The sequence below is a fragment of the Beta vulgaris genome, chromosome 8 (assembly GCF_026745355.1).
Source record: "Beta vulgaris subsp. vulgaris cultivar EL10 chromosome 8, EL10.2, whole genome shotgun sequence".
Lineage (NCBI taxonomy): Eukaryota > Viridiplantae > Streptophyta > Magnoliopsida > Caryophyllales > Amaranthaceae > Beta > Beta vulgaris.
In genome coordinates this window covers 12,030,445-12,056,588 of record NC_079209.1, presented here as the reverse complement: position 1 = coordinate 12,056,588, position 26,144 = coordinate 12,030,445, and the positions used below count along the sequence as shown (strand labels likewise).

Here is a 26,144-nt window from a genome sequence, read left to right as displayed (position 1 = left end):
CGAAGATCTGAGATATAGCATCGAAGATCTGAGATGTTTTTGCTGGGTTAATATCAGAGATTAATTGGCAACCCGGCCCTTATAAAGCACAATATTCGAATGAATATTTTTTTGACAGGACAATATTCGAATTAATTGGTTGATCCTTGTGCCTCTTCAACCAGTGAAAAATAATTAATTATTAAAAATTTGGTGAGTAATGCTGAAAGTGAAGAAGATGCTTATCTCAACGGTAATCATGCTGCTGTCTTTCCCATACAGCGTCAGTTATGGGATATATGCCTTCTTATCATCACCACTTTTCTAAAATTCTTTTCAGAACATTATCCCAATTTTTTTTAATACTGCAATTTATACAACCACCATTAGAATATAAATGATCCTTTCTATCAAAGATTATAAACGAGCGAAACTAATTGATTTATCACACAATCACAAGTTAGACATGGGAACAAGTTGGTCAGAAGAACAAAAGGGCTCTTCAGAACGGCAAGATCAACCTGTGTATCATTCTGAATCTGATACAATAAGTAGCCAAAAATCTGATATTAATACACCTGTGCCTATTACTAGGAATAATAATAATAATAGTCATCATCTTAATGAGCCTAAGGAATCAAAAAGAGTTCTACTTAAGCTTCCACATAATTGTGAAGCCATCATCAACGACAACTCCGATTCGCCAATCGACAAATCTTCTCCAGAGAAAGTTTATGAACAACTGCATGCTGGGGTGTATTTGAATGGCAGAAGAAAAGTAAGTGATTTTAGCAATAATTGTATCCTCGCTTTTAAAAAATTTTATATTCAAATTTAACTTATTTTTATTATTTTTTTTTCTAAATTTGACTTGGCATTATTAGTCAAGTTATCTTTGTCGTTGAAGTAAGAGTGTGTTTTATCAAATAAATTTGATTAACTTCAAATTATACCTCGTTCGTTTTTTTAATTGCAACAATCGAGTTTTTATTATAATGTATTTAACTCTTCGCACATCAACTTTTTATTATTTATTGTGACTTTTACATAAAAAAAAATATAATCATGCATGGTCGTGCTTTTTATATTTGTCTCAATATATACTTAAAAATTATTATGAACGTCCACTTCAAACGAAACATTCGTCACTCCGAAGAACCACCCCCGAGGCCACCAAGTGTGGCGCTGCAGCCTCCCTCTCTCTCTCTCATCTCGCTTCTCTCTCCTCATTTTTTCTCTCTCATAACTCAGATCTGATCCAACTTACTGAATCTCCTCCTCCAAACCTTACCAATGAAGACACATGCCCAACGTACCCTTTCTATCTCCTTTCGAAGCTTTACCACCCACTGCATCACTGCTTGCACAATTCCTCGTTTTTTTATGTTACAGCACTAAACTCTAAGTTTCTGCACTAGCTATGCTAAGTTTTGTTGTTGGAATCCCTCAATCCCCTCCAAACTATCCAGTTATGATACGTTTAATGGAGTTGTTGGTGTTTATGCTAAACGTAATTTCAAGGATTTTTTTTTTTTTTACATTATGGATGTTTCTAGGGGATTTTGGGCAGGGGCAAAGGAAGGGGAGAGGAGAGGGAATTTGGGGGAGGGAGGGAGGGGATTTAGGGGTAGCTGGAGAGAGAGGGGTGGGAGGGGAGGGTTGGCACGCATGTGAGGGTGGATGGGAGGGTGGAAGAGGGGTATCACGGGAGGAATCAAATAGGAGAGAGAAAAAAGAAGGAAATGAGTAAAGAAATTTAAAAGAATTTTTTAAAACTTGTTTAACAGGTAATCAGCCACTTGGGACCAATTTCGACATAAATGATACATAGTTGGGACCGCTCAAAAATAATTCTTAATTGAAACTTAAAATGACGGAACGCCCATAATTGGAACTGTTTTTATCAATTTTTCCTTTTCATTAAGCTAAACTTATGTTTATTTAACTTTTTCGTTAATAACATGTTAAATTAAAGCCCTTCCTAGTGTCCACTCTAACATGTTGCATGTGACGATCATATATAAATAAAGGAATTTTGTTCAGCTGCTCTTATGTCTGTTCGTAACTTAACACGCACTAGTAACAACCTATATGTGTTTTGTTAACCTCAGTACTTTTGTAAAATAAATTTATCTTTCATAATTTTTTTGGATTTTTTTTTTCGTATACTTAATTAGTTAATTTTATGTTTTATTTGTAACTATCACCTTTTTTTTTAGAACTAATATTGGTCTAATTGAATCATGCCACATGATACAAGAATGAACATTGTACTTTTAAATTTTAAATAGGTTTTAATGGCGGTATTACCCTCTGGTTTACAACAACGTTTTGTGTTTAAGATTCCTACAAGTATATGGGGTGCATGTACACTTTTCTAAAAGTGAAGATAAAAAGTTGAAAATGATCAAATAGATTCACTCAGCAGTTCTGGTTAGAAGCCACCATCTCACAAGTTCGTATTCGCCCAAATCCCTATAGTCTATAGAAAGTAGGGAACCAAATAAAATACTTGCGAGAGCAGCAAGGGTGCTGTCATTTACTTTGGCTTTCGTTGTGATTTCTTTCGCTGACTTATTATCAGAAATATTGGGTGGATAAGAAGGGAAACAACTGCTTTATGGTGTTTGCCAATGATCTCAAGATAACTTGGGCTGAGAACCCAACCTATTGGTACTTGCATACTGCGCAAACCAGGTAATAATACTACTACTACTCTTATATTAAATTTTTATCTATATCTGAAACTAATCTATATCTATATATATATATATAAAGCAAAGTCATATTAGCTTACGTGTCAAACTCTTAAACAGTTTGCCAAATGTCGCTTCTAAATTGATCCTCCACTTTCAATCGCCACGTGTATAGTACCATTCATGTCCATATTTGTTGATGTGTCGGTTCCATATAAAAATAGGCGTGTGCCACTCAATCTATATTTTAGGAAATCAATCCCCGCATAATCCTCAATTGCTTTAATTAAATAGGAATAGTATCTTTGGACTCCCTATCATATCCCAAAATTCACGGTATCTTTGGACTCCCTATCATATCCCAAAATTCACGGCTATGATCTTAATAACATTGAAAAACAGTGAATTTAATATACAAAAGATTATGCAAAAAAATTATTTTACTAATGGTGTTTATAAATACTGTCATTTTCTTAGCATACAACATGCAGAGTTCTCACTTTCTCATTCATCCTAGCTCAACGACCTTCAATACAAATCCGTATAAGCCCATTAACATCTAATTGCACTCAAAATAGTTAGGACAATTCATTGGAGTTTAGCAAAATAGATGCTGTGAAAATCTAGAAATTCAAGCAATTGCTTTAGTGTGTTCCGCGAATACATTTCTAAAGTTGCTGCAGTTGGAGTTACCATAGAACTAAATTTTCTATTACAAATATGAATCAAAAAACTTTAGCAGACATATTGAAACGATGTTCAACATACTTGAATTTTCTAATGGCATCATAAGTTACAAATCATTCAGTGAAATCAGTTTTATATTCACGCGATGCGTGCGAAAATATGTAGAAAATCAAATTAATTGTTAATTATATCTGATAAATTAGGAATTTTTTTGTTGACTGTTTTCTTTTTGTAATGCCTTTTTTTTTTTATCTTTTTTTACTTTTAAAATTAATTAGGTAGTTTCCTTTTCTATTTTTACTTTTTGTATTTTTTAATGAAAGTAAGTAGTTATCTTTTTTTTTTTCTATTTTTTTGGCGTCCTATCCTTCTCGACATATAAAATAGATATATAGAATCCAAAGAAAAAAATATATAAGTTACTATTATGCTAAAAAAATCAAGCCAAATATATTTGAAGCAGTTACACATAGTTTTGTATTGCAATAAAATACAATCCAAAGTAATTTGTTCGAGCGCTCTTCATGTCCAAGGTGATAAATAAATCCAATCATCAATCCTTATGCGTAAGTTTGTGGTTTAGTATATGTACTATGAAGGATTAGTTTATTGTTATGAAAAAAATTATAGGATAAGTATACTATAAAATGGTACTATGAAGGATTAGTATGCAAACGAAAATTATGAAGGATTAGTATAATCGTATATGAAGATGGGTCTTTAGAATACTATATATGAAGGATAGTTTTAAGGAGAGGGAATCCATTAACAATTATTAGAAGATTAGTACAGTGCTAAACTTATGTGAAAAGATTAGTATGGAGATGATATTAAAAAGCATAATATGAAGAATAATAAAGTTTAAAATTTAGCAACCACTTTATCATATATATATATTATATATATATATATATAATATAATATATATTATTATATATATATATATTATATATTATATATATATATATATATATATATATATATATATATATATATATATATAATATATATATATATATATATATATATAAAGCTGAGTACATTTATCCTACATGTCAAGCTATTGTTCAATTTGCCAAATGTCATCACTACACTTATCTTCATTTTTTCAGTGCCACGTGTAGTATGCATATGAACATTTGCTGAGATTTCGCTTCCACAATTAAACTGTGCGTGGGCTAATTGCCTCATTTATGGAAAGCCATAACTATTGCTTTAAATTGGATGATTTGCAACATATATAGTCTATAGATATAAAATGAATCAATTACAATCATATAAATTTGGTAAGTTTTACCTCATTGCTTTAATTACGTCACCCGGTTAAATTAAATTAATTATTTAGATTCAAAATTTGAAATTCGTGGGTAATTTTCAGACCATAATTAGCCATGACTTTTGCTGTCAAAAGATACTAAAGAATATTCATTAGATATAGTGAGATTTGATTTGTCTATATAATATTTATACTAAGAATATTTAAACCATAACTAAATTTTCAAACTAAATCCAAAAGATCAATACAAATTAGCATGCCAACATTAAATCATTTGCTCCAGATCGAAACAAAATCACCATTATGAAACCAAAATCAAAGGGTAAAAAAAGGAACTACAAGATTGAGAGAACTGAAGGGAGAGAAAGTGAAAAATATTACGGTTCATCAAATAAGTCAAAACAAAATAAAGGAGAGAGAGTGGATACTTTCAAGTGAGAGGGTGATGGGTGCTGCGTTAGTGACAGTGCTTATAATCAAAAAATGGGGATAATTGAGACTATACAAGAAGATGAGGAAATAGATAGGTTTGGTTTCGTAACTTTGGTTTACCATAATTTTGTATACTTTAATCAAGAAATGAAGCTATATTATTCCCTCCGTCCAAAATATAGTTCACATTTTCATTTTAGTTGTCCCAAAATAGAGTTTCCATTTTCATATTTAGTTCCACGTTTTTCCGTAATTTGTCTAGAAAAATCGTGTCCCATCACTTATTTGCTTCTTGAATTTTGTTTTTTCCTTTGTTTATTCGACCAAGATGTTACAATTAATGCTCTTTCACAATTATTTTTCATTCTCTCTCCTAATTAAAATCATTTTTTTCATACAACACTTATTTAAATAAATAAAAAATCTTTATTATAACTCTGAGATTATACTTGCATAAATTACTTACTATGAAAAAAGGGAAATGAGAACTATATTTTGGAATGGAGGGAGTATTACCTTATGGTAAAGTGTATGAGCTACCAAATGGAAATTTTACAAAGTTTCTTCTAAAACGCTAACAAAAAGAAAAGGAAGTCATTGTCAGGCATGTCAACAATACTTTCTAAATAAAATTCAAGGGTTTCCTCCAAGCTAAGATAGATATTAGGAAAAGAGTAATAAACTTTGTTTGTTGGATTAGACAACCATTATTGCTAATTAGTGTCCACAGCCTCCAAGATGAAATTAGGATTCTTATTGTATATGATAAACTTTGTCATGTTATATAATTTATGATTTAATTATTAGCTCTGTTACATGTATTGTTATGTTTGCTTTATTTTATTTTTTAATAATATAGATTGATCAATCGTGCATTATAGATAATCATATCATACAAAAAATAAAAATATGTAATAAGATAGTTTAATAAGAGAGAGGGGTTGAGCGAGACTGCCACAAACAAGGAGTGAAAGTTGTTACGTGATTGAGTGCCAGTAGTGGCGCATCATGTTTTTATATGAGCCTCTGAATGAAACAATGGGCAGAACACAAGCTTCTTAGCTTCATTCAACTTTTTTTGTTTAAAAAAGTTTTTTTTTTTGCTAAGCAAATAATTATATTAATTAGAGTAAACAGTTACAACCTAAAATCAACTAAGAGGAAGCGAAACCAAATTATATTAATTAGAGCAAACAGTTACAACCTAAAACCAACTAAGAGGAAGTGAACCTTGGTTTGCTTCCTCTTAGTTGGTTTTAGGTTGTATTGTTTGCTCTAATTAATATAATTACTTGCTTAGCAAAAAAAAAAAAAAGTCGGTTGGTCACATGTTTTTATCATGACATTAGCTACATCAATCACTGGACATACGGGTCATAAGTCGGTTTTTAAAAATTTATTTTTAATACACGATATGATTATAAAAACTTGAAATCAATAACTACTATTCAGATCATGATTTTAGGAGAAACATTCTAAAATCTTAAAATCATAAACAAAGTACTCCCCCGCATTTTAATGTGTTTTTTGTTTCATTTACGTATTTATAAATGTATATATCACGATTATAAGATTTTTAAAGTTTAAAATGTTGTAACAAAGAATTTATATATATATTAAATAGTATAATTTTATATTTTATATTCTTTTAATCTTAAATAGATGGTATCTAACAATTATGGATTTAATATATTTCAAATAAAAACAACTACTTAATATACAAAATAATTATCGTACATTATACACGCTAAATCATTTCTACATAAAACTTCCCGTGCATTTTTGCACGGGTGGAAAGCTAGTTCATTGATAAAATCTTCTTAGCCAAATAATGATAGTTGTTTATCCAATCTGACAATTCCTCCTACCCTCTTTTATTGTTATTTTATACTGCTATCCACAAGGGGTTTATAGATATGTAGTATTTTTATGTTGATTTTTTATTGCAGATGAACAATCGAAATATGTTTCGTCACTATATAACTCCAGGTAGACAATTAAATTTGTACTAGGGTCGTTTAGTTCAAGATATAGAATGGAGAGGGAATGGAAAAAAATAAGGGAGGGTAAGGTAATAAAAATGATGATAGTTATTAGGTGTTTGGTTCATGCCATGAAATGGAAATGAAGTGGTAATCATTACCATCAACTAATGGATTTTGTTACATGAGGGCGAGGGGGAGGTAACAAATTGAAGGAGTCCATTCCCATCAAGTAATGGAATTGTTTGGTGAGGGGTTGAACCAACATGAAAAAAAGGATCGATATATAATTGATATCCGTTCCTTGGAGCCTAAAGATAGTGAACCATGTAAGTTCTATTGACTATCAATCCAAGAATAATAGCAAATAATTATAGAATATCAAATAAGAAAGCAAGGAAAAAACACACCAGAACTTTTTACGTGGAAACCCAAGAACTGGGAGAAAAACCACGAATTTGCACTAGGAATTGATGAATATTCAAGATAGATTACAAAAGCACTCAAGAACTCTCTCTACAACTTTTTCTCTCTCAAATATGTGTTTAGAGATGATGGATAATCGAAACCCGCAGCTCGACATCCCGCGGGCGGACAGAACACCGAAGAAACTCGTCAGTTTCGTCAGTTCTTCGTAAAACCGTCATAACTTTCTCGTTTCTCACCGGAATTGGACATATGACCTATCATTGAAAAGCTCTCGGAACAATATATCACGTCCACTTTGAATCACCTCAAAATAATTTATAGATTGAAAGATATGTCCATTCAAAGTTAGCCTTATGTCCCAAATGACGTTTTCCTTCTACGCAACCTCATCTCCATACCCATACACCTCCATGAGCTTCATATACTACCATATACCCAACAATCTCCCACTTGGAGATAGGTGTAAGTGAAGAAAACTTCATACCTTCATCATCCTCTCATTCATCTCAACTCCTACACACAACTCCCACTGCAAAAGCAATCTCTAGTCGTGTCCAAACCATGACATACCTCAAGCATCCCATGACAACACATCTCCTCTACACCAAGGAAAATAACATTGAAGTTTGCACCAACTCCAATTGAAAGACATCAAAATCTACACCGACTTTGATTCTTAATCACTAAACTCCAAATCATTGCACCATCACCCCATGAACCTACACACCCTCCTACCCCGGAGGTCGGATCACCTTAGAGACAAGTACAACCAAATGAAGATCCATTCCTCTATAACTAAAGAAGATAATCACTTCCTCTCCAACCAAAGAAGCACATTGAAGTCTCATCAAACTTCAATAAAACCAATTACCACCTAAGCCAAAGAAGCTTCTCATTGTTCTAAAAGCAAACTCACATTGCTCCCACTCGAACAATATACCCTTTGTTCCACTTAGGATTTCCGGCACAACATGCTTGTGTGCCGTCCTTCACCTTGTGCGCTTACCGGTCAATTTGCCACCGGGATACCGCTTCACCACGGTTCTCATCCCTTGGCCCACTATCGATAGTTTTCCGACCAAACGACACCTTACATGAAGTTCTCATCCCATCCCGGACTCCTTTATGTGCTCCCCATGGTGTAAAGTGTTCCACTCCTTGTCCCACGAGCTATGATCATTGCTCCTTGACAATCTTCCAAGAACCACCATCAAACAAACCTTGTAACCCGATGTAGCAAGTTGGGCTACTGATATCAAGCTTTTCTTCAACCTTGGGATAAACTTGACATTCTTCAACTCCAACGAGCCACCATGAGTGAGTTTCACACTCACATCACCTTTCCCCATGACTTCCACTGCCTTGCCATCCGCAAGTAGACCTTTTCAAGTTTTCCGGATTTGAAATTCCGAAAACTCCTTGCATGGTGAGGAATGATGAGAAGAACCCGAATCCAAGACCCATGATCCCGAGCACCCAACCAACTCTTCCTGATCATCCATGCTTACCATCAAAGCATCAATCGTACTCAGAAATCAAGTTAGTTGATGCTTCTTCTTCATCATCACTTTCTTGAACCTTCTTCTTCCCTTTCCTAGGACAATCTCTCTTTAAATGTCCTTCATTACCACACCCCCAGCAAGTAACACTAGCCCTGCCTTTTGACTTACTCCGGTCCCCCTTTGACTCCGTTTTCCCTGAAAGTTCCTCCCTTTTCCCTCCCTCTACCTTCTGCACTTATGCTCCAGATGATTCTCCACTCTCCTTCCTTCGAATGCTCTCACTCAAAATCAGATCACGGACAACATCATAAACCAATTTCTCTTTACCAGAGGAATTACTAACAGCAGTTACAACAGTTTCCCAAGCAGTAGGTAAAGAGGACAACAAAATTAGGGCTTTCACTTCATCCTCAAAGACAATATTAACCGAAGATAACTGACTTATTAATGAATTAAATTCATTAATATGTTCAGCAGCTGAACTACTATTATTCATCTCTAAACCAAATAAACGGCGCATCAAATATACCTTATTCATTGCAGAGGGCTTTTCATACATATCTGACAGTGCTTTGATCAATCCAACCGTTGTTTTGATATCCTTGACATTGAACGCCACAGTCCGAGCCAATGTCAACGCACCACCGCTAGTGCATGCCTATCCAGTACCTTCCACTTAGCCTCCTCAATCTCAGCAGGCTTTTCAGACAAAGGTTGATACAGATTTTTCTGATATAAGATGTCTTCTATTTGCATCTTCCAATATCCAAAATCTGTCCCATCAAACTTCTCAATTCTAATCTTTGAATCCTCCATTGTTAATTATTCTAGATCTAGACAATAATCAAACCTAGCTCTTGATACCACTTGTAAGTTCTATTGACTATCAATCCAATAATAATAGCAAACAATTATAGAATATCAAATAAGAAAGCAAGGAAAAAACACACCAGAACTTTTTACGTGGAAACCCAAGAACTGGGAGAAAAACCACGAATCTGCACTAGGAATCGATGAATATTCAAGATAGATTACAAAAGCACTCAAGAACTCTCTCTACAGCTTTTTCTCTCTCAAATATGTGTTTAGAGATGATGGATAATAATAATCATAATTAGGGCACCTATTTATACCCTTATTAAACAAAAGAAAACCCGGAAAATAGAAACCCGCAGCTCGACATCCCGCGGGCGCAGGGTCCTAGCCCGCGGGCGGACAGAACACCGAAGAAACTCGTCAGTTTCGTCAGTTCTTCGTAACCGTCATAACTTTCTCGTTTCTCACCCGAATTTGACATATGACCTATCATTGGAAAGCTCTCGGAACAATCTATCACCTCCACTTTGAATCACCTCAAAATAATTTATAGATTGAAAGATATGTCCATTCAAAGTTAGCCTTATGTCCCAAATGACGTTTTCCTTCTACGCAACCTCATCTCCACACCCATACACCTCCATGAGCTTCATATACTACCATATACCCAACAAACCAAACGGGCTCTAAAAAAGTAAGAAACAACTCAACTAACAAATATAACATTATCATAAGCATTTCGCTTATGTTCTCAACTTCTCGTGTCATGTCAGATACTGCTAGCTCTAATATATGTTAATATGTTCGATAACCCTTATTGTTGCTTTTGTAGTGATCATGGGCAAATCTCTGTAGCTCAACTAAGAAACGTTGCTTGGCTTGAAGTGCACGGAAGATTCCACACAAAAAATCTGTCACCTGGAGTTACATACCAAGTTGCATTTTCTATCATGCTAGAATACACATGCTATGGCTGGGAACTGCCTGTCAATTTCAGGCTTACACTTCCAAATGGAAGTAAGCAAGAGCATAAAGAAAATTTTAAGGAAAAACCTAAGGGTGAATGGCTTCGGATTCCGGTCGGCGAATTCAAGGCATCTCCTGAAAATGTAGGAGAAATTGAATTTTCTTTGTATGAGTATCAAGGTGGTAGCTGGAAGAAAGGGCTAGTCATTAAAAGTGCCATCATTGAGCCAAAGTTTTGAGTAGTTGCATGAACCTGAATCAATGCACTCTATTGTCGAATGTTATTATGAAACAAATTAAGGAGCATTACTACAATAGTTACATACCATGCAGTTTCTTTGTATCATTGGTGTTTTTTTTTTTTTTTTGTTTTAAAATGTAAAGGCTATAGTTTTCTTTCCCCTCCCAAATAAGCTCTCTCACTCTGACATTTTATTTTATTTTTACAGTAATGATGGATATCTGAAATCTTGATTTAGTATTTTGTGTAATACTGTACTTCCTCCGTGTTTTTATTCTTGCTACATAGAGAAAGTGGGGGGTTTTTAAGAAAGGTAGAGAGAAAAAGTAGAGGACCACCACTTTTTGAATAAAAAAACATTTGTTAAGGAAAAAGTATGAGTATTTTAAAAGAGAAGGTGTGGGACCACCAACTTTTTAATAGTATTTTAAGATTTTTATGGTGAAAAGGAATTCATTTATGGTATGTAGTATCTATTATGACATTTCCATTTAAGGAAAATGTCGCATCTATAAAAAAAATGGAGGAAGTATATTGCAATGAATCTCTCGTCAAGTGGGCCAGATGCCCAGATCCCTTCAACAAGAAGAAAAGAGGGAATGAGTGCGCCAGATGAGTCCAAGACAGGCGGGTAATGTGTAATGTCCAATCAGCATGTAACTTTTGTTTTAGTCTCATGGGCCATAGACAAGTCCAACATAGATTGGCTAGATTATAAGTCATCATTATGGTTAGGATAAAGCCACTAGTTCAGTGTTCCTTTCAGCTTGGTCAGAACATAGGTGTACAGTGGCGGATCTAGAAATTATATGCAATGGGGTTACTAATCATAAGTATGTGAAACAATAATGTTAATGTAGAACAAAGTCTTTTTTTAGTGTTGAGTGGGGACCTTTTTACTATTAATTAACACTTTTATCTAAATTTCTACAATAAAAAATTAGGTTTTTTCTCGGATTATTTTCCCCCCAAGTGGGGTTAAGTGACCCCTATTCCATGTACATACATCTGCCACTATAGGCGTAACCCTAAAATTGGAGCATAGATTAGAACACTTGCCTTTTTGTTGAGGCTTGGTCTGGCGGGAAGGCGTTTGCCTAATTCTAGATTTTCTCTCTCAATTTTTTCTCTCGTTTCATGAATATTGTTTTTGCTTTAGTTCTTACATCCTTGATCATTATTGGAATAATCTGCAGATCTCTGATCTCTCTGATCTGTAAGACTCTCACGTCCAGTTTGGTAGTCGTTAATAAATTGTGGTAATGGGACTAAATTTTAAGAGAAATTTTATTAGGGAACCACCCTTCAAATCTCCATGAGGAGGCATTTTTTCTCCATTGGCAAGCAATTTTACCCCTAAACTTGTGTTTTTCTCTCCAAGGAGAAGCAATTTTCATTACCTTTCATTACCACCTACAAGGTCGTAATGGATAGGAATGAAAATTTAAGAGGGATAATGGACACTTTAGGATAAATTAGCATTAATTACCATGGGAATGGACAATGATATTTTTCACAAATTTTCACACAAATTCATTCCCATTCCCACCATTTATAACTAACTACCAAACGGGCCGTCAGAGTTGGGATTTGAGGTCCATTCTTTCTGGTTGTTGGGTTCCAATGATTGGTCTTCTCAAGCAAAGGCTCAAATGGACATTTCGAATCAACCGAATGTTTCACAAGAGCAGCTAAATCCTCATAATTTGGAAATGGAAGTTGAAATGATTGATCATAAATATGGTGTTGATCACGGAGATACAACTAAGGTCGATACTGGTACAGCTACATCACAATTAGGGGCACCCATTTCTTTTTGCCAAGTGATAGTTACATCCTCCTAATGGTTTGAAGAAGCAAAATCGATATTCAATACTATGGAATGGGAGGAGCGGAAATTCAATTCTTCCAGTCCTAACATCAATGTGGTAACATTCACTAAAGAGTAGGTTTGTAAACCAAGAGAACCATGGAAACTTCCTCTAATGAGAAAATGTTTAGGCATTAGCATATGACCTTCATTTATGACGCAAAGGGTGCACTATGGGAAGCTAAAAGATCGGTGGAAGTAATTGATCTAGGTAAAGATACCTTTCTTTACAAATGCTCTCTTCCAGATGACTTTGAGAAGGTGTTGTTTGGAGGGCCATGGTACATTTTAGCTCATTATATTAATCTTAGCTCGATGGCAACCAAACTTCAGACCCTCCTATGATCCATTTGAGCATATTGTACATTGGATTAATTTTACAAAATTACCTGTTGAGCACTACAATAAAGAAGCTCTATATGAAATTGCAAAGAATGTAGGTAAACCAATTAGGGTTGACTATGCTACAAACCATCTAAACAGAGTGCGTAATGCTCAAGTTGGTCTTGAAATCAATATTGCGGAACCTTTGATTACGAAGGTTTGAGTGGGAAACCAATGCTAGAGTATTCTCTATGAGAATATTCAACTTCTCTTTTTTTTTTTATTGTGGCAGGTTAAGTCACCTAAAAGATAATTGTCTAGAGAATAAAATTCAACGACAAGACACTGAGCCTGATATCCATTCAGATGGCAAAGCTTTATTGCCATGTGGGCCAAACAATCTCGCATCTTCTAGTTGCATTCCAAACCAAATCTCTACTTTTTTAGCCCAAAAGCAACCATCAAGCAACCTTTCCTCTCCATATATTAGCTTGGCCCAACAGAAAACTGATTTAGTTATATGGACCTTGGACTTTAGTCACAAGTAAAAATTCTTATGAATAATCCTGGCCACAAAATTTAGAAAAAAATCATTTCGGGAATTTACTTTCTCACGCAAAAACCTCACAACTTCTCCAAATAATTAAAGGTAACTACTAGTGAATCCTAGATCAAGTCAAAGATTTAGTTCCCTCGGATAACACCTTAACAAACAATCCTGCACCTAGTTACGAGAAAAGAAATAATGATATTTTGAATGTTTACTCTTCAATCTCCTCTTCTCCTACCTCTAGCCAAGCTTAGCCAACGCCAAAAGTTACAGATGGCAAAAGCTACGAAGAAACATCTAGCCATGATGACTCCTATTGGAAAACTCTCTACCCATTCTGATGTGTTTTCAGTTCAAAATCAAGATATTTCCTTTAGTAGTCATAATCCTGCATCGCCAACAACCTCTTCCTCCCCCTCTACTTCTAATTCAATCCTGCTAGATAGTATTCCCAATGGAAAACTCACAGAGTGAACGCAATTCACATACACCTCTTCATGGCACCCCAATTGTAACTCTGAGTTCAATCTTTCATCAATAACCCTTCAACCCATACCCGAGAATAATCACTCACCAGACCAACATGCAAACTCAAGAATCATAATCGTCTCAACGAAAACTTATGTTCCTATTTCCAACCTCGTCAAATCCAATGCAATGGAAGTCGTTGAGTCTTCCATCAACATCGGAGAAATTATTTGTGATGAACGACTACCTTCAAAACCTCAAGATCCTCTCTCCCAAATTCCTAAGCCTAGCAAAATTCCAACTCAATTAGTAACAAAATCCATCATCTTTCATTCCACCTCTAAAATTTTTTTGACTTTTCACTTGTGATTAAAAGTCAATGGATTGGATATTGAACTTTAAAAGAATCGTATGCTAATGTCTCTAGTACAATAGTAATTAGTGGGGGTTTCAAGTAGAAACGAGACACAACATTGTCCCAATAGAGGAGAAGGAAAATCTGGCACTAATTGTACCAAATCACTTGTTGGATACTTGGTGTCTAGGGATGCACCCCGTTTGGGAGGAGTAAATGCCAATCCTCTTCAGGAAGGAGAAGGAGCCTTTACGGGAAAACCGTCGCTAAACCTCTTCCAAACCTAAAGATGAAGATTATTATATGGAACATACGAGGTGCATCTATACCAGTCCCTTTGTTCCTCATGCATGGGATTTGATTAAGCTTCACAAGCCTTCTTTTTTCATTCTGTTCGAAACTAAGGCGGATGAATGTCGTGCTCATTAAGTTATGAGAATTCTAGGTTTTCATGGGTTTAGATCCATTCCCCAAATGGAAAAAAGAGTAGCATTTGACTTCTAATATGGAAAAGCAATGTATCTGTTAATTAGAGTGAATACTCATCGTATTTTTTCACTCCCTTTTCAAATACAACCCAAAGCATTCTAAAGTCCTTTTGACATGCATGCATGCGTCATTCAATACGACAGAAAAGCATGAGATTTTGGAGGACATGGAGCAAAATCTCCCTATGGAGCAAGTCCCATGGATTCTTCTTGGAGATCATAATGAGGTCATAAGTCATATAAAAAAATGGAGGGTCATTCGATTAATCCTTCTTAATGTAGGGATTTAAATAACTTCATGGATTCACCTTCTTTGGTTGATCTGGGCTTCAGTGGAAACCATTTTACTTGGACCAGTGGACGAGAAGGGGTAGCTCTAATAAGAGAGAGATATGATCAAGCCTTAGTCAATGCTACACGACTTACTGACTTCCAAACATTAAGATAATGCATCTTGCTAGAACTCATTTATACCAATGTCTATTTTTCATTGATCTTAATATGAATTCCCTTGTCGGTAAATATCCTTTTTGTTGCAAGGAAGTTTAATTAGCTCATTCTCAATTCGGCTATTTTTTTTACAATAGTTAATGGAATTCAAGATTGGGTTCCATGAAATTTCTTTGGGGAATTAACATTGCAAAAAGGAATAATTTCATGCCTTAATGGAATTCAAATTGTATTGTCTAAAAAATGATCCTCTTTTCTCAATAATTTAAAATGCTCTCTTCTTAAAGATCTTGATTGCATTCACTCTATTGAAAGAAGAATTTAGGCACAAAAGGCAAGGGTGTATTAGAGGAAATTTGGAGATTCTAACACTAAATATATTCATTTAGTGGCTAAAATAAAAATAAAAACTAGGGAAAAAATCTATAACCTATCTATCGTCCATGGATAGGATTTGGGTTAATGATAAAGTTTGTCTCTGGGCCTTAGTTCGTGATCATTTTCAATTTTTTTCACTTCAAAACAACCTAGCTCTTGTCTCTTCACTTACTTCCAATTTTCCGTGATTGTTTCAAATACCAATCACCTTCATCTTATTTCCCATTTCACTCTAGATGAACTCAAAGAGGTTTTGTTCTCTATGGACCTTGTTAAAAGTCCAGGCCTAGATTGAATCCCACCGGTTTTTTCCAACATTTTGGGAAAGATTTAAGCCAACCCTTTACCATGTTTATTAATAATTGTGTTGTGTATGGTAGAGTCCCGAATGATATCAAAAACTCATACCTCCCCCTATTTTCCAAAAAGGATCAATCTTAGGATCGTTAGTGATTTTCGGCCCATTGGACTTCACAGTACCATTCTTAAATTAATTATTAAAGCTATAGCCCACAAAATTAGACCACTCCTTCTGATTTGATCAATCCTTTGTAGGCTAGCTAAATTGCAAATAGGACCATTGAGGAGAATATGATTAGTATTATTAAGGAAATGGCTCATATATTTTTAAAAAAACCAAAGAGACAAAACACATAATGGCCCTTAAAATGAGTCTCACAAAAGCGTTTGACGGTCTTGAATGGAGTTTCATTAGTGAAACTCTGGTGGCTTTCACTTTTCCATAGATGTTCGTAAACTTTGTGATAAATATAATTGAGAAAACCGATAATTTTTGTTCTTTGGAAAGGTGAAATTACTCTTGAGATTCATCCTTCTAGAGGAAAAGGCAAGGAGATACCCGTTCCCCTTAAATTTCTGTTTTATATATGGAAATACTCTCTTGTCTTATTGAAGAAAACATTAAGGCACGGTTATGGAAGCCTCTTGAGATTGTGAACCACATTCATTTGTCTCACATACTGTGTGCAGATAATGTATACATCTTTTAAAGCCTCTTTTGATAATCTTAATGTGATTATGGAGGTTTTGCAAAACTTTGATAACAAGTATGGGCTTCATATGAGCTGATCAAAGTCTAGTATTATTCTCCCATCTAGCATGGATTATAATATCAAAAAGGCTTTTTCCGTATCATGCTAATCTTTCTTTCACCTCTAGCTTTGGCAAATATTGGGGAATTTCTATTAATCCTAATAAGCTCAAGAAAGAAGATCAATTTGATTTGCTTGACAAAACAAATATAGGATTAGAGGTTGGCAAGCTAGGTTCTTAAATATGGCGGGGCATTTTACGCTTATTAAAGTGGTTCTGAATACTTATCCTCTTTCTCTGCTATGTAAACAAATGTATTTCTTATTAGTGACCTTGAGAATATTAGTAAAGGTATCAAGCGTTTCCTATGGAATAAGGTGGATGGAGTTCATTATATCCCTAGGACCTCTTGGACTAAGGTTTGCAAACTAATGAATTCAGGTGGTTTAGGAGTTAGGGACCTTCAAAGGTGGAACCAGTGTTTTATGGCTATGTTAGGTTGTATAATCTCAACCCAACCTTATAAGCTGTGGGTTAAGATTCTGGTTCAAAGATGTTGCAAAGGGCAAAAAATTTTGGATGTTATCCAAAATTCAAATTAATCCCCTACCTGGAGAGATATTTTGAAAGGTCGGTCTATTTTGACTAGAGTTATTAGGATTAACATTGGTAATGGGCAAGATACTTCCTTTTGGTATAATCATTGGGTTGGTTACCATCCAATTATCTAAAACTTTGTCTTAACATTCTTGATTTTGTTTCCCATTGGAGAGTTGCATTTGTGATTTGTAATAAAACTTTGAATTATCCCAAACAAAAACCTTACCATCCTTCTGATCTAGTTGATTAGCTTGATTTTTTCTATCCCCCTCCCTAAATTTACAGATGTCCATGATCATTATAGAGGGTAACTCTCAAAGGATGATGACTTTAGTATCAAATCAACTTACTACATGGTTGTTGTGGATCATGATTTGCATCCCCTTCCCTTAAATACTTCTTTTTGGTCTAAATACACTTTGGAAGATAAAACTCCATTTAAGTATAAGATGCTTCTTTGGAACGTGTTAAATTCTATTTTACAAGTGGCCACCAATCTTTCCATCAGAATTAAAGACATTAATTCAATTTGTGTTAGAGGCTATTTGCTTAAAGAGGATCATCTTTATTTTTTTAGAGATTGTTGTTCCACTCGGATTTTCAAAAAAGTATTTTCCAAATATTTCACTCTCAACTAGAGCTGTCAGTTTGGTTAATGAACTGTTGGTTGAACTGAACAAACTGAAATTTAAACTGAATTGGGAGTAACTGTAACTGAAATCAACTGAAAAATGCTAAACTGAAACTGAAATAAACTGTAAATGAAAAACCAAAACTGAACTGCAACTGAACTGAAACAAACTGTAACTGAAAATAACTGCGAAAAACTGAAAAGTTGATCAATCAACTGAACTAAACTGAACTGAATATTTAACTGAATTAACTGAACTGATTCAAACTGAAACTGAAACCGAACTGAACTGAAACTGATTCATACTGAACTTTTTTAAACTGATTTTTAATTGTACCCGAACCGAATTCACATATTAGCCAAATTCATGATAGTACCTCCAATTCACATAGAAATACAGAAAATGAACTCACACTGTGTCAGCCTTTAATATACTTGAGCGTCAAAATAAAGCGTCGCCCATGCTTTAATTTTCAACGCTCAAAATTGGGAGATAAATTATATTTTGATGCTAGGTTTGTCGCTCTATTAGCGTCGCCTAGTGGTGTCATCAGAAACAGATCTGACCGCTGGGTCAACCTGATTCTGACCTGACTTGAACCTGGTTCGACCTGTGAGGGTCAACGCTCAGACCCGGTCGAAACCTGACCTGCGATTACCCAGACCTGACCGACACCTGGCAAAATTATATGCTGACCTGACCAGACATACCTGCATTCAAACTCGAACCCAAACATACTCAACCAGATATTACTAAAATTCAATTATTTTTTAATATCTACAAAATTATTTAAATAAATTAATTTATAATATTTATTACATTTATAATTAAATAAATAAAATATTAAATTATATTTAATTTAAGGATTTTGAATATCATGTACTTGTTTATATTTTCATTTAGTTACACAATTTCCTTATTTTTAAATAATATTAAAAAATATTTGCTTAAACCCTATGCTCCAAATTTATAATCCCATTTTAATATTCTATCAAAATTTCCCCATTTTTTTCTACCAATTATTCTACCAAATTATCCCATTTAATATTCTACCAAATTTGCTACCAAATAATATCTTAAATTCTCGTAACCCTATACTAAAGAACAATATATGAATATGAAATTCATTCTTATTAAAGTAAAAGTTAAAGCATATGCATAATGAAGTAAAACTTACGGCAAATTCAAATTGATTTTGTTTAACTTTACATCCAAAAAATTAAAGAAATGAATCTACAATTAAGTAATTTACAGAAATTTTGGGCAAAAAAAAATAATTCAATGCTTGAAATTGCATCTTCATCTTCACTTAAAAATTTGCACGAAAGATTGTAAAGAATGATGAGGTGTTACTGTGTTACTGCAATATTACAGTATATGGTATGCTGTAGTGTAGTGGCTGCATTAATACTGTATAAAGCTGTCCTAGAATACAGCTTTATTTTTCTCTCTTAATTTCTACTGATTGTTAGATCCTAGGTGGATGTTTTTGGTTTATTGTACAGCTGTCCTTTGTTTTTCATGTAATGAAGTAGGTTAGGGTGATGTAGTGTATATATATGGTCCTAGGTTGTATGGTGCCGTTTTTGAGGCAAAGTAAATATACTTGCACAGAAAGAAAGAAAGAAAACACAAAGATTGAGTCTTGGTTTCTTCATGGTATCAGAGCAAGGTTAAAGTAACAATTATTAAGAAACGCAAGATTCAAACTTTCATCCTAAAATGGCTGAAAAATCGAAAGACAAGAAAAATGATGCTCATGAGGCACATCTGATGAATCCCTACAAGGATCCATTATTTGTGGGAATGAATGAAAGTTCCACAGCAAGTCGGGAACTATTATTTTCAATGGCAACAACTTGCCAACTGGAGCAGAAATGTGAAGACCTCGCAAAGAACAAGCAAGGAATGCTTGATGGAAGCTGTAAGAAGCCTGATGAGAAGTCAGAGGATTTACATAGATGGGTAAGAGCAGATTACATGGTTAAAAGCTGGATTTGGCATCAATAAACCTGATATTGCTGAGAGCTTGGTGTTTGTGGAATCTTCTAAGGATCTGTGGAGGAGATTTGGAAAGGTATGGACACGAATGCTCCACAACTTTTTCATTTGAAGAATGAACTCAATAGCTTGCAACAAGGTGAGTTATCTGTTAGTGAATACTATTGCAAACTAAAGGCTCTATGGGATCAAATATCTAGCCTAGAAGGGATACCTACATGTACATGTGGTATTCTGGATAAATGCAAGTGTAACATTTTGAAGAAATTAATGGAATTAGAAGCAACAAACAGATTAATGAAGTTTCTGATGGGTTTGAATGAAGATTATAACCAAATGAAGACCAATTTTCTATCTATGGATCCTCTTCTGGCTGTGAACAAGGCATACAATCTTGTCCTTCAAGTAGAAAGACAGAAACAGATCTCAGGAGAGCTGAATATGAAGATGGAGGTAAGTGCAATGGCTGTTCAAAGAAGGGAGAAAAGCCTAGGGCCTCTGAAGGATTTTTAACATGAAAGAATACAATGAGAGGAGGATGGAGAAGGCAAGGAAGAAGTGTGATTATTGTGGAAAGAGAGGTCATGTGAAGGATGAATGTTTTAAGCTGAAGGGTGCACCATAATGGTTTGAAAAACTTCAGAAGGAGAGAGCTAATGTGAGACAGGCAGCAAATGTTGAGAGAGAAGAAGAAAAATGTGAAGGAAACACACCTCTGGATGGGAGCATGGAAAAGGGAGAAACAAGTTCAGGAAGAATGGACAATTATGTGATCTCTGCTGTTGTTCGGGAAGTGATGAAGGCAATGGAAGAAAAGCAAAGCTTCAGCAACTTTGCAGGTAAGTTGCTAGCCTCAAATGTTACTGTGAACTTTGTAAATAATGAAAATAGATGGATTGTGGATTCTGGTGGTAGTGATCACATGACAGGGAACTTAAAACTTCTTAATAATTTAAGAAAGTTGGATAGGGATGTGAAGTTAAGATTGCCAGATGGAACATTAAAGGTGGTGAAAGAAGTAGGATATGTGAAATTGAAACAAGAAATCCGGATGAAAGATGTGCTTTATATGCCTGATTTCATAAATAATTTATTGTCTGTTAGTAGATTGTTGCAAGGAAACCAAATGAAATTCATGTTTGATAAACATGGATGCACTTTGCAGGACCCTACCACTAAAAGGGAAGTGATCCATGGAAGAAATGAGCAAGATTTATATATGCTGGAAGATAGAGAGGAGGTAGAGAAGAAGAGAAGAAATAAGAGATTTTGCAATGTGGCTGAGAGTGAAGAAGCAAGGAGAGAAGAAAAGAATGTGAAACTAGAACTTTTTCATGCTAGGATAGGGCATATATCTTTGTCTAAGATGCAACACATTGAATTTTGCAACTGTAAACATTTGAAACACTACTTTTGTGATATTTGCTCTCTTGCTAAACATCATAGACAACCTTTTATGCCAAGTAAAAGTATTGCAGATAGTATCTTTGATTTAATACATATTGACTTGTGGGGGGCTTACAAGTCAAAGGCTATAACAGGTGGAAACTATTTTCTGACTATTGTTGATGACAATAGCAGAGTAACTTGGACACATTTATTGTGTAACAAAGAGCAGGTAAGGGAGATTATAAAGAATTTTCTGATTCATGTTGAGAATCAGTTTCACACCACAGTAAAAACTGTGAGAAGTTATAATGGAACAGAAATATTGCTGAGTGAATGTGGTAAAATTTTCCTTGACAAAGGAATAATACACCAAACAAGCATAGCTGGAGTCCCACAGCAGAATGGGAGAGTTGAGAGAAAGCATAGATTTCTCTTGGAGACTGCAAGAGCCATGAAACTTCATGCTGGATTACCAGATTATTTGTGGGTAGAGTGCATTTTAGCTGCCACTCACCTTATTAATTTGTTACCTACAACAGTTTTAAAATGGACGACTCCATATGAGAAGTTGATGAATAAGCCACCTAGATATGATCATCTGAGAGTGACTGGAAGTCTTTGCTATGCTAGTGGAAGTCAAAAGCCTAAGGAAAAATTTGCTCCTAGAGGTATAAGATGCATATTAATTGGGTATCCATATTGTCAAAAGGGATACAAATTGATGAATCTTGAAACTAACAAAATTTTTGTTAGTTGAGATGTAGTAGTTTTTCATGAAAATATTCTTCCTTTCATAGTGAAGGGATGTGAAAGTGAGATTCAGCAGGTTCTACGACAGCAGGAACATAATATTCTGATAGATCCAGATGCAGATATGGTGAGTGAAGGTTTGCAAGAGCACATCTATAAAGAGGGAGTAGGTGACCATGGGAGTGCTGAAACTGCACAACCAAATGAGATACCTCAGGAAAGAGCTCCTGAAGAAATAAGAGAGACTATTGAACAGTAGCAACAAACTACAGACAACAGAAGGTCCACAAGAGCCAGAATGACACCACAGAAATTCAAGAATTTCATTGTGACTATGCCTGGGAAGGGAAATGAAAGCAAGGAGGATGCTTCAACTGCTTTCATGAAGACAGATCTCACTAATACACACATGTATTCAAGAGATTATGTGGCAACCCTGAATAATGTGATGCAAATCAGGGAACCCAACAGCTATACACAAGCTTCTCAAGATGCAGGATGGAGGGAGGCTATGGACAAAGAGCTTAAAGCTCTTGAAGAAAATGGAACTTGGGAACTGACAGATTTACCTGAAGGATTCAAAGCTATTGACTCAAAGTGGGTTTATAAAGTGAAATTTCGACCAGATGGAAGTGTAGAAAGGCTGAAAGCCAGACTGGTAGCAAGGGGAGATAGGCAGGTCAAGGATAAGGATTACAAACATACCTTCTCACCTGTGGCTAAGTTCACCACAGTGAGAAGTTTGATTGCTTTAGCTACTGTGCAACAGTGGGATCTTCATCATCTAGACATTAATAATGCTTTTTTGCATGGTTTTCTAGATGAAGAGTTATATATGAAGATTCCCCAAGGATACAAAGGGGAACAAGGGAAGGTGTGTAAACTCAAGAAGATTCTATATGGCTTAAAACAAGCCTCTAGACAATGGAATATGGAGTTGACTAAATGTCTTGTGAACATGGGTTTCTCTCAATGTAAGAGAGACTATTCTTTGTTTTCCAGAACCAAAAATGGGAGAGAAGTAAAGGTTCTGGGGTATGTGGATGACCTACTTATCACTGGTGATGATACTCAGGGTATTTCTGATTTGAAAATTGCTCTTGACACACAGTTCACAGTGAAAGATTTGGGTGAAATCAGGTATTTTCTTGGCATAGAAGTATCTCGAAATAGTGAAGGCACTTTATTGAATCAAAGGAAATTCATAAAAGACATTGTTCAGGACATTGGCATGGAACAATGTCTACCAGCTAAATTTCCTTTTCCTAAGGGAATCAAGCTCTCAACTGACCAAGGAGAGATCTTGGACGACAGAGGTTTATAGAAGACTCATTGGGAGGTTGCTCTACGTAAACCTAACCAGACCAGACATTTCATACTTAGTCCAACAACTGAGTCAATTTATGTCATGCCCAAGAAAGCCCCACCTGCAAGCTGGCCTTCATGTTATTAGATATCTTGCAAGAACTGCAGACCTTGGGCTTCACTACCCTTCTAATTCAGCACTCAAGCTCACAGCTTACTGTGACTCTGATTGGGGGAGTTGTGCCTTCAGTAGAAAATCATTAACTGGATATTGTGTCTTCCTAGGTGGATCTCTCATTTCCTGGAAGACCAAGAAGCAAAAGACAGTTTCAAAATCATCATGTGAAGCTGAGCATAGGTGCATGTCTCACACAACTAGTGAGCTAGTTTGGATTCATGGGATTTTTGCTGAGTTACAAGTTCATCTTCCTACTCCTATTAATCTCTTTTGTGACAATAAAGCAGCACATTATCTAGCTCACAACCCAGTGTTCCATGAGAGAACTAAACACTTGGGTATTGACTGTCATTATGTGAGAGATAGTGTTGAAGAAGGTTTCATCAACACCATCCACATCTCTTCTTTTCTTCAACTGGCTGATTTGATGACCAAATCCCTCAGTGAACATCAACACCATCATCTGTCATCCAAGTTAGGCCTCCTTCATGTAGCTCCAACTTGAAGGGGGGTGTAAAGAATGATGAGGTGTTACTGCAATATTACAGTATAATGGTATGCTGCAGTGTAGTGGCTGCATTAATATTGTATAAAGCTGTCCTAGAATACAACTTTATTTTTCTCTCTTAATTTCTACTGGTTGTTAGATCCTAGGTGGATGTTTTTTGGTTTATTGTACAACTGTCCTTTATTTTGTCATGTAATGAAGTAGGTTAGGATGATGTAGTGTATATATATGGTCCTAGGTTGTATGGTGCCGTTTTTGAGGCAAAGTAAATATACTTGCACAGAAAGAAAGAAAGAAAACACAAATTTTGAGTCTTGGTTTCTTCAAAGATGTTTCTTCAACTTCTAGCTCAAATCTTCTACAAAACTCGTTCTTTAAATCTGGAAAATTAGAAAAAATAAAAAAAAAAACAAAATTCTCAAAATCAAAGTTAATACTCCATAATTAAACGAGAGCTAAAGAGATTTCTTATATATCAGCTTCAATCTAACTTACCATCCAACAACAATGAAGCAGGAAGGAAAGAAAATTCAAAACCGATACATCTCGTCTAGATTAAGAAGAAGCAAATGAACACAAAGTTCATCATATAACCATAATTTACACCAGATGGAACTCAACTTACAAGCCCCCATCAAAACAGCAGCAGTAGTTTCACTTTAGTCTTTACAGACGAAAGAATACTATTTTTAAGATTCAAGAAAACATTTGGAAAAAGAAAAATACTATTCCTAGTAAAATTAGACTGGAGTTTTATGAAACTCATCCAGAACCCATTCCTTCAAATGTTATAATTGACGTGTCCATATACTAATTGATGTTTACTTTCCCGAGATTACATTTTCACCACTTTATGGGCACTCTTAACATCTTCAACCTTCTCCCTGTTTCTTTACCTGCAATGTGCAATTACACACTATATTAACAACTAGTACCAACAACTGCAACCCCCTGTTTTTGTAAGGTGTTTAAGAAACTATTAGAGACATTTGAGATGATAACATGAGTTGAGAGAAGTAGGAACTAGGAAGGGGGGCTGGGCAGGAAATATGGGTTTGGAGGAGAGAGATGAGGGAAAAGGTGATAGGTTAGAAGATGATCTAACCGTTTAGCTTCTTTTATGGTTTGCATCCAACGGTTAATATTGATGATCCATGTGCTTTGTATTATTTTCTTATGTGCCCTTGATTCTGATCATCTAACGGTTTAGATTTTGCCTATTAAATGGTTTTGGATTTTGCCTTAAGAAAATCAATAATCCTACCAACAAGGCAACAACTAAACCCCAAATCCCATACTCTATAACAACATTTTCAAATAATAATCACAATCATCTAAAGTAATAATTAAAATTTTCATAGTCTATATTATTTGTTTAACTGAAATTTGCTTGTGTCAATTATCTCATTGTCTCATTTCTCGGCGAATTGATTAGGGAATGACAAAGAGCATAAACTTATAAACTTATAAACTTATAGTTATACTAGTTATATTGCTCTAATGTCATTACTTATGAAACTAAACTTCTTGAAAAATTACTTATACAACTGTTACTTACTCAATTAATATTTTGATTATAGTTATTTACGTGAACTATGTGTAGCAATATGCTTCATATCAAGATCTTGTGAACAAACAATAAGATTTAATCGGTTAAGATCTTGTTAAAATGCAAAAAGAATAGTAATTCCACAAACATCCCTATATACTACCTCCGTTCTTTTTTAGTTGCAACGTTTGACATATTGCACTATTCATGTTCTCTTATTTGACCACATTTATTGATTTATATGTTAAATAAAATATAGTCATGTGGGGTCTTGTTTGATTCGTTTCGAT

General features: G+C 34.9%; 1 protein-coding gene across 1 annotated transcript; it reads left to right on the top strand.

Annotated features, from left to right (window-relative positions):
- Positions 1–383: 383 nt before the first annotated feature.
- LOC104882820 (protein PHLOEM PROTEIN 2-LIKE A1) lies at positions 384–11,243 on the top strand. The gene is made up of 3 exons (XM_010667221.4): positions 384–757; positions 2,564–2,676; positions 10,632–11,243. Exons 1-3 carry the CDS (start codon positions 446–448, stop codon positions 11,002–11,004), a joined length of 798 nt encoding a protein of 265 aa, XP_010665523.3. The 5' UTR covers positions 384–445; the 3' UTR covers positions 11,005–11,243.
- The last annotated feature ends 14,901 nt before the right edge of the window (positions 11,244–26,144 follow it).